This window comes from Choristoneura fumiferana, chromosome 18 (assembly GCF_025370935.1).
Source record: "Choristoneura fumiferana chromosome 18, NRCan_CFum_1, whole genome shotgun sequence".
Taxonomy (NCBI): domain Eukaryota; kingdom Metazoa; phylum Arthropoda; class Insecta; order Lepidoptera; family Tortricidae; genus Choristoneura; species Choristoneura fumiferana.
Window position 1 is genome coordinate 3,118,739 of NC_133489.1, and position 18,157 is coordinate 3,136,895.

At 37.8% G+C, this 18,157-nt stretch overlaps 1 protein-coding gene across 3 annotated transcripts in view; it reads right to left on the minus strand.

Moving 5' to 3' along the window:
- The window catches only part of conu (Rho GTPase-activating protein conundrum), a 152,785-nt gene that overhangs the window by 99,941 nt on the left and 34,687 nt on the right, over window positions 1-18,157 (minus strand). For all 3 annotated transcript variants that reach the window (XM_074101992.1, XM_074101994.1, XM_074101993.1), the window contains exon 2: window positions 1,241-1,388. In XM_074101992.1, the coding sequence (XP_073958093.1) occupies window positions 1,241-1,388 (148 nt within the window). The remainder of the gene's footprint in view (window positions 1-1,240; window positions 1,389-18,157) is intronic.

Sequence of the window (18,157 nt, forward strand, 5' to 3'; positions counted from 1 at the left end):
TCGTTACAAAATAAATCTACTTAACTTAAAATCAAAATTGAAACGTATATTCTGTAAGTAGGCCGCAAAGGGCTCTTTTGCTTGTCACTTTCTACACTACCACCGTTTTCGGAAAGACTATTGCCAAAAAAAACACGCCGCAAGAAACTTGGCAGGAAGTCATTTTTCAAAACAAAATTCATTCCACTAATTAGCAGCATATTTACAGGATAAAAAAAGTTCGCTTAATTAATGGGTTTACCAAAAGTTACATTATATTAAATTAACAATACTTTATTAAAACGCTATGCATTATCACGCCCCCTTTATCGGTTTATCGCACAGCGACATTGTTGCGTTATCTATTACTATAAATTATAATACAATATGTTATGTGTATTTGTTGTTTCTATTTTGTTTCTTATCTGAAGCAAAACATCGAGAAAACTGACTCATATTATTCCGAAATTCAATGAGTAAATATGTATATCGTTTTCTTATTTTCCTCAATCGGTAATTCTTGTATTACCTTTGTTTCTTCGACGAAATCTCTCAGTAATCGTATTAAGTAACGCCACAACAGTTTTCAATAATCGTCTGGCGTTTCCTTTTGTCTGCTCGTATCTTATCCATCATAATCTCACAATCTTATTTTCATAATTAAATTATGCGATATAAAATCAGCTGAGTGATTACAGAGAACTAATGAAATGATTGCGTTCTCGGAAATCGTGAAAGTCTTTTAAAACTTTCATGTGGGTTTAACCCAAGCACTGAAGAGATTCGAAAATTTGTTTGAATGTACCTAAATTCTCATCAGATCTGATCATGATGACAACCTTCCCACGCTACGTCTGCCGGTTCGCGGTCGCCACTCCAGAACCTTATTGCTCCATCGACCGTCGGTTTTACGAGAACTATGTCCACTGCCATGTAATCCGACAAGCCTCCGAACTATGCCAGTGACGTGGATCTCTACGTTTCTGATTCGATCGCGCAGAAAAATTCCATGCGAACGCTGGTAAAGTTAATAGATATAGTACCATTCACTTCAACTGTTTAATTATTGCACACGGTACAGCTGTTCGCCCTCGAATAAATCTCTAGCTAGGTACGCTAATGTAAGTCCTGATTTGCGTCCCAAACCCAGACTCTTTATTGCGTTAAACGTTGTAATGAAGATCTTAAAAGGTACTTTATTAAAACAGTCCTTAAAACTCCTCCTCCTAACCCTTAAAACTCCTTGTAAGTGCGTCCTTACCTTCATAGAGATTGTCATCATCATCAGTGGGGTGTCCCGAGCTGAGCTGCCGACAGAGCTCCTCGTATTCGGCCCAGTAGGCCGCCAGGGCCGCTGGGTCGGGCGCGAGCGCCGCCGGCGGCAGCGCCATGCGGACTTCGGGAGACACCTGTAAACAAAAGGAGTTCAAACACCGGATTTTAACTTCAATAGGGACATCCTATTCTATCCTACTATATCAAGTAATCAGTAACTACATCCGCACGCACCCATTAGTACCAGCAACAGGGTAGGCAACCTGGGGCGTGCAATAAGGGTAGGCATAGGCATCGCTAGTGTTGCCTACCCTACCCTGGTACCTACTGGTGCTGGCGGATACGTACCCGTGCAGTTACTGGCGCTGCCTATCTGAGCTGCACACCACTGATTATAATGTATATCCAAGTATTTTGGTTGCGCTTTCAAGCTTAAAGTACTCACCCGATCGCCAGGACAAAATTTGGTATAAAGATAATTTGAGACTCTGAAAATTCTATGGTTCTTGCGGGTGTGCGGTAAAAGAATTCTTCGCAGACGACAGCCGTGAGCAATAGTTAGTCCTTTTACAACTTTGCCCAGTAAACAGGCCAACTTAGCTCTGACTATAATAGCTGCGCCACTACATCGTTTCTAGTTACGGTTTAAACCTTCATTTCTAGTTAAGGAAGGACTTTCGCCGCGAACTTGGCGGAGATCAGATTCTTGTCTGATAACACGTGTGATTGGTTAGCTACTTGTTTACCTACCGTTAGCTAATAAACCTACTCACTTTAGCCCTTAAATCCGGTACTTGACCCTAGACTGACATTAATAATAATTAGGTACTCGGTAGTCGGTCAACAGTATAAGTAGAAACAGTCAACAAAAAGTACAATTAACAAAAAACTTGCATTAAAGATTGTTCATTTTAACAAACACTTCTTATTCCTATTATTTGCATTAGTCAACAATTAACAACCGAAATAAAAATTACAATATCATTATTACTACAAGTTTTACACTAATTTGTTTAAAAATTTTGACGCTATCAATGCGAACTATGTTGTAATCGGAACTATTAATGAATACACTGTTTGTAAAATGTATAATTTGTTTGGTCTCTAAATGGATTCGAACTAAATTGCGTTAGTAAATGTAGTAACTCTGGACACATACAATGCGTTATGTTACGACACTTTTGTTATGAGATTAGATGCCTATCTATGTATGTGCAATGTAATAATTTAATAAATAACTACTGCGACAAAACTTCGGAAAATTATCACACATTTCATTGAAACCATCACTCATCTGATATTTGATTAAGTTTGAATGAAAATATAACTAAGTATTTTGAACAAGCGATAACGCATTATATGGTTTTGAAATAAGTATTTAGAACAAGTTTTAAAGAACCCTATCATTGCACGAGCTTTATGCTTGCAGGTTTCTCCTTATTTCCTTGTCTAGATTATAATGGGAAACTTTATGCAACATTTCTGCTTCGTAGTTCTAAAATTTTGCGCTGTGCTTTGACGAATCTGTCAGAGGACTTTCCTCTTTACATACTAATATTTAGAAACCAAACATTTATATAACTTTATCTCACTATTTCTACCTGCTCATTACCTATAGGTGGTTGTAGAACGAAGTCATACGACATTCATAGTGAGAGCAAGAAAAGAAAGCCTCTAGGCCATAGCGAAATGATTATTACTATAGCGAATTTACGGGGGCTGCATTCCATTTCCCAATCACACTGCCTTGCAAAATAACTGGTCACTTTTCATACAATTTTGTGCTGAAAATGTTCCGTTATTCTTGCTCGTCACCCTATATCTACTGGGGATAGCGTAGAGAATTAACTGTCATCATCATCTCAGCCTATATACGTCCCACTGCTGGGCACAGGCCTCCTCTCAGATCAAGAGGGCTTGGGCCATAGTTCCCACGCGGGCCCAGTGCGGATTGGGAACTTCGCACGCACCATTGAATCGCTTCGCAGGTTTGTGCAGGTTTCCTCACGATGTTTTCCTTCACCGCAAAGCTCGTGGTAAATTTCAAATGTAATTGCACATGAATTTCGAAAAACTCAGAGGTGCGAGCCGGGGTTCGAACCCACGACCCTCTGCTTGAGAGGCGATAGGTCAAACCACTAGGCCACCACGGCTCTAGAATAACTAGAATTAACTGTAATCGGTTTAATACCTGTCCATCACAAATGGCCTTAAGTCCTTTAACTCGTAAAATAGCCAACAAAGGTGCCGCAAATTGATTTTACTAATGTCCTTTATCGCATGCGTCAGTAATCGACTAATCGGCGATATAGCTAACTCTATCTAGTGTATGCGGTCCGTTAGGAGATAAAAGGTTTACTGTGATTAGCGAAAGCCTTTTACGGTTCAAAAGCTGCAGCTCAAATGAATGCAGTCAGTTTCGCAGCAAAGAAAATGTAGTTTTTGCTGATCGTAATTTTTGTTGATAGTACTTAGGCAAATATATAAAAATTCAAGTCATACAACCACTAGAAGTGAGCGAAATTCAACGTGCAAAATTTCACGGAACCAAAGTTTCTTCATGTTATATTTGATCTTCAATCTTTGATTTTATATGAATATCATTTTCTAAACAAAGTGTAGAGAAAAGGGGCGAATACAGTGCGTGCTGGTAATGAACCTTTTTCGCTGGTATGCACAAGGTCACTGAGTTTTGCATGATTAAATGATGAATTGTAGATAAAAAAAAACACTATCGAGTAAAAGCAATATAATATGATAATTATAGCTATTAAAAGTGTTGTTATCACGGCGAGCCCCTCAATGGCACCATGATTCATAATTCTCTGACGTTAGTGCTTTGCGCAGAGCGGCGTTTACACAGCCTGCGCGAAGCCTCAAATTGATATAATTTCAGAACAATTGGACACGGATTCAAATCATGGTCATTCGGAGAATAATAATGATTCGTAACTGAGGTAATAATTCGGGGTAAGGGAGGTAGAGAACATTTAAAGTTTAGCTAGACTAGATGATAAGTATGGCAAAGGTTGTGAACAGTAACTCAGAACAAAACTTTTATTTTGCAAGTTGACCGCGAAGGGCTCTTTTACATGTCGCTTTTTATATTACCGGCGCTTTCAGAAAAATCATCATTGCTAATAAAAATGTGCTGCCAGCCAAGTTTCTTGGCGGAAAGCACTTTTTTTTAAATATACAAGTACAAGTATAACAAATTAAACTAAAAAAAAAGGGAACTGTGAGGCGGATACATTCAAATATCGCTGCTTATCAATTAAAACGGCCCAACTCAAAATCGAACTTTTTTCAGTAGAGCGAATTAAAAATAAAACAAATTTAATTTTGAATATCATGTATTAAAATGAACTTAAAAACATTATTTTATGTGCTATTAAGTCCTTGGTTAATCAAAAATAGCTGCAGTATAAACTTATAATGAAATGGCACATCTTTATAACAATAAAATAATAAAAAACAGTGACTACTTTGAGTTAAGTCTTAATATTTTTAATATTATTATGAGCAAGAACGTCACAACTCGTAATACTTACACAGTAATACAAGAATGTATGACAAATAACGACCTATTTGTCTTTAGGTCATGTGATAAAGTAAATTTTATCATGAATAATGTCGTATCAGATTTTGTGCACAAATATAACATAAATTTCTCTTTAATAACGACCCATCATGTATTGCGCACAAAATTTTACATCAAAATTATTGTCAACAAGGTCTGAACACAAGTTCCGACGTCGGAGAAGGTCTAGATTTTGTTTTTAATTGCACATAAACGTTTGCGATACTTTCAATTATTCTCATTAATTACCTTTTATCATAATACAACACTATTTAAGCATATAAAATCACATTATTATCACGAGATTTATAATATTTACCGTATTAAAGACTTTTTAGTGTATTTTAGAATAAAAAATTGAGTACTTCAAAAACACAACATAATTTGGCCCTCAAATGTATGCAGAATCGGTAATTTTGTAAGAAGGGTGGGCCAAATTTTGCGCCGCTGAGTATAATGATAAAACTTGTTACTAATCAAAATAAAATTCTCCAGATAAGAACAAAATCATCTTCTAGGACATGGAATACTTTTCATCCCGGTCAAGAGTTCCTGTGGGATAAAATTGACTAAAACATCATTATCATCCGTAGGACGTAGGACGTCCACTGTTGGACATAGGCCTCCCCCATAGGCTTCCAGTTGCTTCTGTTCGAAGCGGCCTGCATCCACCGTGAACCCGCAGCTTTAACCAGGTCATCCGTCGACCAGGTTTGTCGATTCGCAGTCTCCATTCGAGAACTTTTCAGTCCCAACGACCATCTGTTCTCCGTGCTATATGGCCTGCCTATTGCCACTTCAACGAGCTGATTCGCTTGGCTATGTCGCTTGGCTATGTGACCCCCGTTCTTCTACGTATCTCCTCATTTCTGATTCGATCCCGTAAAGAAACTCCGAGCATAGCTCTCTCCATAGCTCGCTGAGCAACTTTGAGCGATTTATAAGGCCAATAGTGAAGCACCACGTCTCGGATCCATATGTCATCACTGGCAAAACATACTGGACTTTCGTCTTAAGGCTCTTTGGGATTTTGGACGAAAAGACGTTGCGGAGTTTCCCAAACGCTGCCCATCCGAGTTGGATTCGACGATTGACCTCCTCCTCCAAGTTGGACCTACCTAATTGAACGGTATGTACTAGGTATACATACGCGTCAACAACTTCAAGAACCGAACTCTCAACCATAAAAGGGGCAGTCACCACACGGACATTCGACATAAGCTTCATCTTGTCCATGTTCATTTTGAGGCCTACCCATTGGGAGACTCGATTGAAGCCTTCAAGCATCGTGCTGAATTCTTCCATCGACTTTGCTGTGACCACAATACCGTCGGCAAATCGAAGGTGCGTAATGTATTCGCCGTTGACATTGATGCCTAGTCCTTTCCATTCCGGAAGCTTGAAGGTGTTTTTCAAAGTGGCAGTAAACAGTTTTTGAGATATGACATCTCCCTGTCTTACGCCTTTTTTCAAGGGAATCGCCTTGGAACTCTGTTCCTGTACTCTGACCTCGGACTTAGACTCGGACATAGTAGCGTTTCTATACAAATACATCAACACTTCGATATACAGATAGTCATATGGCATCGCTGGAGAGTCTCAAGCACTGCCTATGTTTCGACCGAATCAAAGGCTTTCTCGTAGTCCACAAACGCTAGACATAGCGGCAAGTTAGACTCTTCGGTCTCCTGTATGACCTGCTGCAGCATGTATGTGGTCTACGGTACTATGGCCTTTTTGGAACCCAGCTTGTTCGGGTTGTTGGAAGTCATCGAGCCTGTGTTCGAGACGATTTACAATGACCATGGAAAACAGCTTATAAACATGGCTCAACAGCGAGATGGTCCTGTAGTTCTTCAATAAGGTGTTATCACCCTTCTAGAAGAACAACTTAACACCACCACGCTCTTGTTCCGTGCTTCTGGCGTTGTACCTTCGAGCAAGACTGAATTAAAGATCCTCTGAAGGATTTTAAGGAACGGTGATCCGCCCGCCTTCAGAAGCTCTGACGGCGTGATTCCGTCCTCACCCGGCGCCTTATTGTTCTTAAGCTGTTTCAAGGCCATCCTTATCACATACAGGCTGATATCCGGGATATTATTCTTATTAATAAATCCGAGAAGACCTTTCTTCTTTTGCTCTGCCACTGCAAGTTTTTGTTGCTAATCATCTCTGAAACCAACCAACAATATTTTAGTTTAACGTGATAGCGTGATAAACTAGTCAATTCAATATAATGCTACTAGCTGTTGCCCGCGACTTTGCTCGCGTAGAAACCCTTTATCTCGGAAAATTCGTATTTTCCGGGAAAATAAGTATATATCTTAGGCCTCAAGTTATCTCTGTGCCAAATTTCATCGGGATCGGTTTAGTGGTTTGGGCGTGAAAATGTAACAGACAGACACATAGATAGCGTTACTTTCGCATCTGTATTATTAGAAAGACTATAACTATAACATAGCGTAGTGCCAATTCACGCTTGAATAAATAATTTGTTTCGTAAATAGTGGGTATATTTGCTTTAAATAAACTAGTTATGAGTATGGTCTATGGTGCATAGTGTCCCAATTAGCTATTATATCATTTAAGTATGGCTTACTTTATTCGATAGACAGGCATATTTTGCAATGTTAACAATAAAAATCGTTTTCCGTTTCGTAAATATAGGCTAAATTCTACATATGACATAAGTAGTATACTTACTTTTTCATGAAGAATGTTGCACTTCGTAATGTAACACTATTGCAAAAAAAAAAGGCACAAATAATTAGCTTCCCTTTTCGTAAAGATGGCTGTATTTTGCGATGTAGCATTATTGCATAAACAATAAGCAACGATCCCGCGGGTTATTTCGCGATGTGCCGTTGTTCACCAGAGAATCGTAGTGAAGTTGTCAAAAACCGCGGCGCAACTGGCATGCGGCCGCTCTTACCGATAAAATAGCGTCGAGTTCCAACCAATCACATAACGGCACATTGCTGCCACGGGGTCATTTTTTGAAGTAGCGACTTGGGTGTCTTATTCACGACAAAGTTTAGCTTATTCTCCACGCAGTTTTATAGTTAGTACGAAAATGTAGTATTTTGCAATAGTGACTTATTTTAGATAAGCAGCGATATATAGGCATCTAACTCGCGCTTTTCTGACCCAAAGATGGTCCGCAAAAAAGTGCACCCCGTGTTATTACTAAGCATTTATTTTTTTACTTTAAATCTGGCTTGATCCATAAATACAACGACTCCTAGGTCTTACGTGATGAATTATTTAAGTCACCTCGACATTTCGACCATTTTGCAGCGGCCATTGTTCGGACCATTTTCAGTAGTCGAACCGACTTGAAACTTTGGTACAATGCAACAATCAAGTGCGCTGTTGACAATTAACTGAAAGGGGTGACACTCTTTCCCGGCCCGGATAATACCGGGATGGAAATACCGACCCTGTTTTTCGTGTACTCGCCCATAGAAGCTCCTGTCAGTTTCTATGGGCGTGTACACAAAAAACAGGGCCGATATTTCCATGTCGGTGTTATCTGAGCCGGAAAGAGTGTCACCCAACTGAAAGTACGAGTTTTCTTTTATTTATGTAACTTTGTTTTTTTATGTAACCGGTAATATGTCCCACTGCTGGGCAAAGCAATCCCCTTTCTTCCGCCACTCTTCTCTATCCTTTTTTTCAGAAATATATCAGGGCTGAACTTCAACAAGGATATTAAAATAATGTTGACATTATCGGCCGGACAGAGCAGCTAAGGATTGGTTGCTCCTGAATTATAAATTAGAACTAAAACTATGCAATAAGGTAGACAAAAAGTAGGCCTTAACCCAGCCAGCACTAAACATCAATAAAGCGGCTCTATCAGCAAAAAAGCTTTAATTGAAATTACGAAAAACTTATTAAATGTTTAATTACTTTAAGTAGAATGTCATGAGCTCATGAGGTAATATTTCTTAATAACTTATTAATGGCTTGGTAATGCGTAAGCAGTACGAATAAATTAATTTTAATAAAATTACGTGTTGCCCATATTAATACAGTTATTTTTAATTTAATGACTAAGTGGGCAGGTATTTAGAATAGTTTTTTTTTTATTATGGTACTTTTTGATTGTCAAAAGCTGATTGACGCTGGTCTTTTGCCACGGGCCACCGCACAAAAAAAGCGTCAGTCAGTGGGTCACTTAGTAATTGGGTTTTTGCTTTTTGCGGCTATTTACTCAGTTTTGGTATAAACTTTTGTGTATAGTGAGTGATTAATGTATTTCGCTCTGTTTTCTTTAAAGTATCCTAACCCTTTATTTGGCAATGTATGACACAATGAACATAATTCAAGGCTATCTTTTTGTTTTTTTTTTTAATGTAGAATTTTTTGGACTACAAGGTAGCGACGAGGTTTGAATCGTGAACTTTATTAATTTTCCCGTTTAATGTTATCTTTCACGAATAATAAGGACTCGGGGAGTGTCGTATCGACGTCGGTTATACAGTTCCACAGATACAGTTCATACAGGGGATCTGAAAATGCTTTCAGAATAATTCACCGGATGGTTGCCCTGTCTATAGACGACCGAGTTTCTTCGCTGGTTCTTATTATTGCACTGTGGTTTAGAACATTTAGTTAGGTGATTTTCCATTAACTAGACTAGAGCATCCGCGTCTACCCCGCTCCCCGTGTGATGTGATATGGATTTCAGCTAATGTGATTGTTCGATTCTGGAAACCTAAGCCGCTTTTACGTAAACGTACCCTTATGTTTCAGTAACTAAACTAGTCAACTTTAAACGTTAATTTTCCTCAGTTTATGGAGCCTGAAGTGAGAGTTACGTTGCTAAAGTCCATACAATTGATAAGAGCCGGATAAGAGTTATCGACTGCGAACAAACGAAGTTGACATTTAACTGACCAAAGAAAATGCATTTCAAATTCTTTGCAAAGTAAAATCTTCGATTAGAGATAGTGGCTGTTACTAGGGCCGACGCTTATTTGTTTTACGATTAAATCTAGAAAATAAATAAATAGTAAATTGTAAAATACTGTAGAGGCCGGGAAGTAGGGGGTTGCCGGCCAAGCAGATATAGGCAGGATAGGGATGCGAGGCCGGCAACCCCAGGTTCCGGCCGAGGCTTGTATAGTGCTTTTCTCAAACATTACATGAAATAAAATAAATAAAACAAGAAATGAAGCTGGCGGGACGCTAGTCTGGTCGCGGTGTTGTGTACGCGCGTGTCGCGCTGGCTGCTGGCGGTGGGCGGTGTTGCGTTGAAACAAAAGACGGTCGCATTGCCGGCCAGCGGCCTGCAAGGTTGTATGAAATCTCTTTGCAGGCCGCTAGAGTGACCGCGCGCACGCAGCTGAGCCGCAGCGCCTGCAGCCAGATACTTCTCGGCCTATTATTTGTAACACAACGTCAATATTTCATGTCATGTTTGAGAAAATGTACATATATACCAATTTTTTTATTGCTTGGCTAATGTCTTACACAACAAAGCGTGCATAAAAATCTGATACGACTATTTTCTAAGGCGGTAGGATGTGACAGATACTTTTGCATGCTCCGCTGTGACAGATATTAATGCAAACCCTATAGGTACCACGAAGTGCAAAATTCGAACTTCGTTTCTTGTCGTCCCGCTGAGGCTAATACGAGAGTGGGGGGGGGGCGGTACGATACGGACTTCGATTTTCGAGTTTCGTAGTAGCCCCCCTGTACAGCGTCACAATGAATTGACTAAATTTTTAATCGAAAATATCGATAAAAACCTTCACAGGGGTGTTAGTCAAATTATGATTCTTTACCTTTTCCCAACTCACATTTCCCAAACTATTTCTATTACGGATGGCCAAGTGGTTAGAGAACCTGACTACGAAGCTTGAGGTCCCGAGTTCGATTCCCGGTCGGGGCAGATGTTTGTATGAATAATACGAATGTTTGTTTTCGGGTCTTGGATGTTTAATATGTATTTAAGTATGTATTTATCTATATAAGTATGATTATCCGTTGCCTAGTGTCCATAGTACAAGCTTTGCTTAGTTTGGGACTATTTAGGTCAATTGGTGTCAAGTGTCCCATGATATTTATTTTATTTCATTTGCCAACTCAGGATTTTCTCTGAAACTATATTTTTTTCGGAACTTTACTTAAACAAACCTAACATAACCTACAGTGCAATGTGTTCTTCTTAAGTATATTATGTACTTACCTAAACTAAAAGCATAAGAAAATACAGTAAGATTTTTTTTTACTTTGGGAAAAAATTGAGAGTTGGCAAATGAAACATTTGGCAAACAATAATTCCCAACCGCATCAGCTGATAACCACTTTTTTTCTTGTTTACCCTATAGCGCCACGTTTAAGGCTCTCGAGTTATTTTTGTTGAACTTGTTTTATTATTTCCTGCGCCGGCGCACAATGACGCAGTCATATCAGTTAATCTCAGAAAACAATGGCGGAATGTCGCAAAGGTCGTAAAATGCTCAAGTATTATCTTAGAACTGAAAATATTTGCGGCGTTTCGTAATCCGCTATTTGTATGGGTTTTTCATTTTACCTATTATTTTATTAATGCTTGCGACTGTAAAATTGTGTTTTTAGGTTGGTATTCTTAAACAAGGTGACTTTAATTCTTCTTTAATTGCTACTCTATGACGTTCAATTTTGAGGATAACATGTCTTAAACCTAAAAACTTACTAAATGTTATATCCGCAACAGGCTTCGTCAACAAAACAAAAAAAAGAGTAAAACATACTTCTAACTAATAAGATGTAAATAAAAAATAATAATTAAAAACAACCTTTTATTTTAAATCCCTGGTTTGGTTTAGGTAGGTAACTAAATTTATTTTTTGTTTTTTGGTGCATAAATAAAAGCTTGTTTTAAAATATAGATTAATATGATAAGTCTACTAATTTATCTTCAACACTTTGTCAGTCTGTCTAGCATGAATGAATGGAACCAAAGGAATCAGCGTCGGAATTATACTGTCATGTAGCTGAAGCAAACGACGTCTTTGTACCGCCTCTTCGATGTCCACTATAAACTGGTTCTATAAATTGTGTAGCTCTCTGTCTGTCATATAAAAACCTGAAATATTTCAGCTGGTAACATGATGAACGAGTTGTGTTGCTCTGAGGATGAACCGTGGTTGGGTTCGAAACGCGTCGTGCAGTTTGGTGGTAGTGATGTTGGGATCGTGTGTTCGTGTGATTTTTTTATTTATTTTTTCATTTTTTATTCGACTGGTTAGCAAACGAGCAAGTGGATCTCCTGATGGTAAGAGATGACCGCCGCCCATAAACATCTGCAACACCAGGGGTATTGCAGATGCGTTGCCAACCTAGAGGCCTAAGATGGGATAGCAAGATGGTGGTAGCAATCCGGGCGGACCTTGCACAAGGTCCTACCACCTGCAAAAACCTGCAGCTGCACCTGCTGATTTGCGTGTTCTTACAGTATGGAGGTGAAGGATCTGCATCACACTTGTTGCATAGAAGCAGCAGGGCTGCACGAAACTCGAAGTTCGTATCGCACCGTCCCTCTCGCTCTCGTATTAAATAGTATAAGTGTCAGAGGGACCGCACGACACGAACTTCGAGTTTCGTAGTAGCCCTGCAGGGACGTAGCTGTCGTTAGGTCACGGGTGAGCAAAGTATCTAATTATTTATAGTTCGTTGTAGCCAGCTTAAGCGGCTAATCGAAAAATATTGATTGGGCACTCTGAACTTATAAAGATGATGGCGTAGTATTAAATATTCAAATTTTATCACAATAATATTGAATACTGAGTTATTTACAGCCGTAATAATGTATGTTATTTATGGCGACGAGTTCTATCATATTATTATATCGCGTAAGAATCGGCAATTATTTGTATACAAACTTACTGGTGATGTGTCAAAACTTTGAACTAATGACGGCTACATACTGACTTCTTTTAGACAGTGCGACGACAGCGCTCGTTTTAACTGCATTAATAGCTTTGTGTTTACCTGTCATAGGTTTGTTGTTAAAATTAGCAGTTTTGCGCGTGACGTCAATATAGTCAAGTTAATAGAAGTTGATACTTGACATTGAATAGTAACTTTGTTATATTAAGATTATGTCATGAAGTTAAAATTTGTATAATGTATCCTCTGATTTAACGTTAAAGGCGAGCGTTATTCCTTATAAAATCAACTGGAATATATGAAATCACTCGAAAATGGAGAAAAACTTTGTTTAAATAAATAAATAAATATGTTTGAGTTCATTTTTACAATTACCTTACCTTCGTAAGTCCTGATTTTTTTAACATACACAATCTTCAGACCGAGCGGAGCCAAGAATTCTCAGAATTATGATTTTGGAAATAATTTCAATAAATTCAAAATACACATTTCGTAAAAAAAATATACTCCACACAGTATATACTACGGTAGTTACTTTTGCAATTTACTGAACTTTATAAAGTAGGAACTTAAGAGGTTAAATGAAGAACTCTTAAATATACATTATAAACTAGGTAAGGAATATCAGTCATAATTAAAACACTTACGTTAATCGCTTACCATCGGGCGATTCGTTTGCTCGCTTGCCCCCTATTAAAAAAAAACTTCTTATCTCTATCTGAGCAGCCTCCACTTAATCGAATGTTCTAGAACTTCTAGATATCTTCCAAATTCAATTGATTTAGATTGACCACCGACGCACAAGGAAAACTATTGATCAGAATCAGTAGGTAGGTAACAGACTGGACATTGTAAAGATTGCGAGAAGGATAAATGAAACGTATAAGAAAACCATTCATTCCAAAAGAATCTTTATGTGGACGAGTCGGAGACGTGCATTCTTTAGCGACAACGTGGTCAATCAACTTAGTTATTCTTGTGATTTTGCCTACACAATCTTGGAGATTCTGTGGTCTGTTTGTCGCCAAATGCGAATAATAATGTATAAAAAAATAATATCCGATTAATATACTTCTTGTTTCTATTTTTAAAATAATATAAGATTTTGTTGATATATGTAGTACTTTGATTTCTGAACGAATTGTAAGGAGAAGTATGGCAACACTGGAGAGAGGAGTTAGCGGGTTGCAGGGACTTGTTGATGTGATGTGAGAATTTAAATACGAAGTTATAACCAATTCATGTAAGTTTTTGTTATTACTTTAGAATAACTTCATTACTAAGCAGACGACAGCGGGGTTCTTTCTGTTGTTGTAAAGGACTTTAGTTTATGCGAGGCATGGGGCGGCTATTGGGGAGAAGGGAGGCCGCTAAACCCCATAATTTTTCGTCACCTTGGGAATTGATAAATAGCTGGCTGCGTGTGATCATCGAGCCATCCTGCGAAGCAGACATGAGGGTATACATATGCGACTGATTCCAGTTTCCTATCTGTAAGTATGGTAAGATATAGATTTTATCTTTGTGGCTCAAAAACGTTATTAAACCAAGGTTGACGCCACTGTTATCGTATTCAAATCTATTGTCAAGAAGATAAATATCAATCTTAGTCGTATTATAAAATTAATGATTATAATCATGGACATGGATGTTTGGAATTTTCGATCCGCATTGGCGATCCCTTAAGTACTTCTTTTATCCCGATATTTCCACTGGGTCTGGATAAAATCCAAACACTTTATCAGCTAGGAATAGAGACGACATGAATGAAGAGAGAATGTTTTTCACCCAACGTTAAGAGAAGTTTCCCTGCCGGCCGCGCGGCCGCGTTAGGTAGGTATTCGTTTGGGATATTGCTGTCTTTATCGCTCGTGACATAAGCGCTCCCAGCCGTCCCCCTATGCCTTCCGCAACGACGTCCGTAATTTATATCGAGATAGCTGTAGGCTTTTCAAGATTTGGGCGGTTGAATTTTGGGTTTCCTTGTCCTCATATTATACGAAAAGTATAGCACAGAAATCAATGATATTTAACAATCAAGATATTCATTATATTTTCTATGCCTGTGGTTTTTCAATTTTTGTAAAAATGCTTTATTAGTCTGTAATTTTCGTGCAAAGTTGACATCTTTTTTTTGTAGACTTTTGAGCTCCTGTAATTCTGATATTACATATTTATATGATAAGCTGAAAAACCACAGGCATAGATAATTACGTCTAGTCCATACTTACAAAATTTCATCTATTTCTGTTGCCTAGTTTTCAAATGAGACCGGGACTACGTTTGTATGGAGAATGGAACGAAGAGACTTCTCTTAATGAAATCCACTGTCATTTTTGGGGATTCCCATGGATTTTTTGCGAAGTTCCGGAATTTTAATAATTATTTTAGGTATTTAAATATTTTGGATCAATTTTATGATACCTACCTGGTATAGTGCATTTCTTTTATCTGAGCTAAAACAACATAACGCAGACTTGTTCAAAACCAATTATTGACCGAGCAAATCTACGATTTTTAGGGTTCTGGAGCCAAAATGGCAAAAACGGGACCCTTATAATTTCTGTCTGTCTGTCTGTCCGTCCGCCGCTTTGCTCTGGGACTATCAATCCTCGAAAGCTGTAATTTTGCACGGATTTATATGTATACTATGCCGACAAAATGGTACAATAAAAAATACAAAAAACATTTTTTTTAGGGTACCTCCCATAGACGTAAAGTGGGGGTGATTTTTATTTTCTTCAGGGGGTGATCTTTATTTGAGTCAGTGTTGTGTTTGGGAAATATTCAACTTTAAAGTGATAATTTGAAAAAAAGTGGGTGGAAAAATCAGGATGGTATTAAGTATATCAAACTTTCAAGGAAAACTATAACGGCTAAGTTTGCTTGAGAATTATTAGTAGTTTAAGAGTAAATAGCAGCCTAAGGTATAAAATATACCTAAACTTGGAAGATTCCGTATAAAATACGAAATCCTTAGAAAAATATTTTCGTAATGGCTACGGAACCCTATGTTGGGCGTGTCCGACACGCTCTTGGCTGGTTTTTTTTCATGTCATGTTCTTTATTTGAATACTTATGAAGACCACTCAAAAGTGCCGGTGGACACGTACGCCGGTTTCTAATAAAAGCCATCTCATATCGTTTCACCGGTTACCTAATGCATAGTTCCGTCTTGAGAAAGAATAAAAAAAGCGGAGGAATGTCGGTGACGCCATGCAGGCTTCGACCCGACTGAATCATTGTAACTTAATGACAAGTAAATATAAATATGGGTACGTATCAAAATAGTTACATAAAGTTTAAAAAGAATAATGGACGAAATGCATACCTAATGGTCATTTGATATAATCCAAATTACTCAGAAATTATCATCTTTATGGTTTATGGTTTAAGATATTTATTTCTCATAAGATTTACATGGATCACTTACTGAGAAAACAATAATTTTGCTTAAATCTAAATAAGAGAGGGTAGTATGCAAAAAACGGTGGACGACATAAGTACAAAGGCGCCTGTGCATGGTAACACACAGTAAGGCCAGTCGAACCGAAGTGTGACAACTGGTTGAATTATGGTTTAACTCGATCAACAAAGTAAGTACATAATAATAATCTTTATAGGATTAAAATAAACCTAACCTATCCTAAATCAATGTATAGATTACACGGTCATCATAGTTTGTATAACTAATAGTTACACCGAAAATCACAAACCAAAATGGTATATCAAACGACCATTTTGTATTTGGTCCGTTATTCTTTTCAAACTTTACTTATTTTGATATGTTCCCATAAATATATACGAATGCATAAAATACTAGCGAAAAAAAAATACTAGCTGTTTCCCGCGACTTCGACTGCAAAAAATCCCGTGTGAGTTCCCAAAAAATACATAGTGGTCTTCATTGACGTTGCACTAAAAACACTGCCAATTTTTATAATTTGGCTTAAATTTTATAATTAATTTTCTGTGTTATTCCAGATGTCCAGTATCAGTTTGTACCTACATTTGGTATGTAGATAGATACCGAATTTCTTAAAAATCCATGCAGTAGTTTTTGCGTGAAGGAGTAAAAACATCCATCCATGTTTATATTTATTTAATTTGAATATATAATAATAAGTAAGTATTATTTAACAATAATAAAAATAAACGTTCGGCTAACAAAAAAAAAAAACTTAATTCACTTTTCATTTATTATTCGTATAACTTTCAATACATTTCACGACCTCTATCGACTACACTGTTAGATATAAAAGAACTGTATTATATATTTTATGTAAACAAACAACAGCTTGCACGTACATATATACATACAAAGCTTTACAAGCGCTTTACCGATGTCAAAGCTTGAGGGCGATGGACCGGACTTTGCGAGACGCGTTACTCTTTTTGTGCCATTTACGCGACTTGGCTCATTTGCTGCTTGCATTATTACTTATACCTACTGTGGGTACTTGTGCCGTCTCTATTTCGACATTCAGCCCCACAAACAAATAAAAATATTCCACTTATATCGCGCTGCTGTTAATTATTTCAAATCAAGTTTTTACAAAAATAACACCACATATTATTATGAAAGTTATATTGCTTTTAATATGAAGCTATAGTAACAAAAAACAACGTTGTCCGTATATCTAATCTTGCGTAACATTTTCTAAGTAAATTCTCTTATCTCTTGAAGATCCCACAGAATGCAGCCCTAAACAATTTATCCCGCCGGTTTACTTTTGAATTGCCTCATAATTATAGCAAAGGCTCACCAACTCAACTGCCAAGTATGTAACACTTAATACTCCATCTTGAGCGCCTGCCACATTGTAAATCCGATGTTTCATCTGAGGTCACCCTCATTGAGAGAGCAATGCTCCGTCACCTCATACAATAAAATATTTCCCCATGATTATATATATATCAACTTTGCTGCAGATGATACTCAAAAAAATACTCTGTGACTGCTTTTTACAACGAAGGCAGTGGGCCGGCTGGTAGAAGAATAAAACGGTTCCTAAAATAAAGCAACCATTATTCCATGTGTTAGAGTTTTAAATTACACTTAGACAAGTAAGACCATGCTCCAAAACAGTCGAACCTTGCTGAAATAAAAAAAAAACTATAAAGGTATCTCTCGGACTGACGACTGCCCTCTATAGAGCGTTGGAGGCATGTGGTGGATGCTTTAAGGGCTGGAATGTTGATAGTCTGTGGCAACCAGTGTTGCCAGAGTTATGTCAGTTATGGCGCTAAGAACACGTGCTGCATTGGGTAACGGGTTAACGCCCGGCATGTGTGCAATGATAAGTGATAATGACGGTTGTAACGATATACGACAGGATGCTCATGTAGACCATAAAGAGATAACTTTGCTGGAATTTGCGACACGAAAAAAGCAGGGCTACTATGAAACTCGAAACTCGAAGTTCGTATCGTACCGTC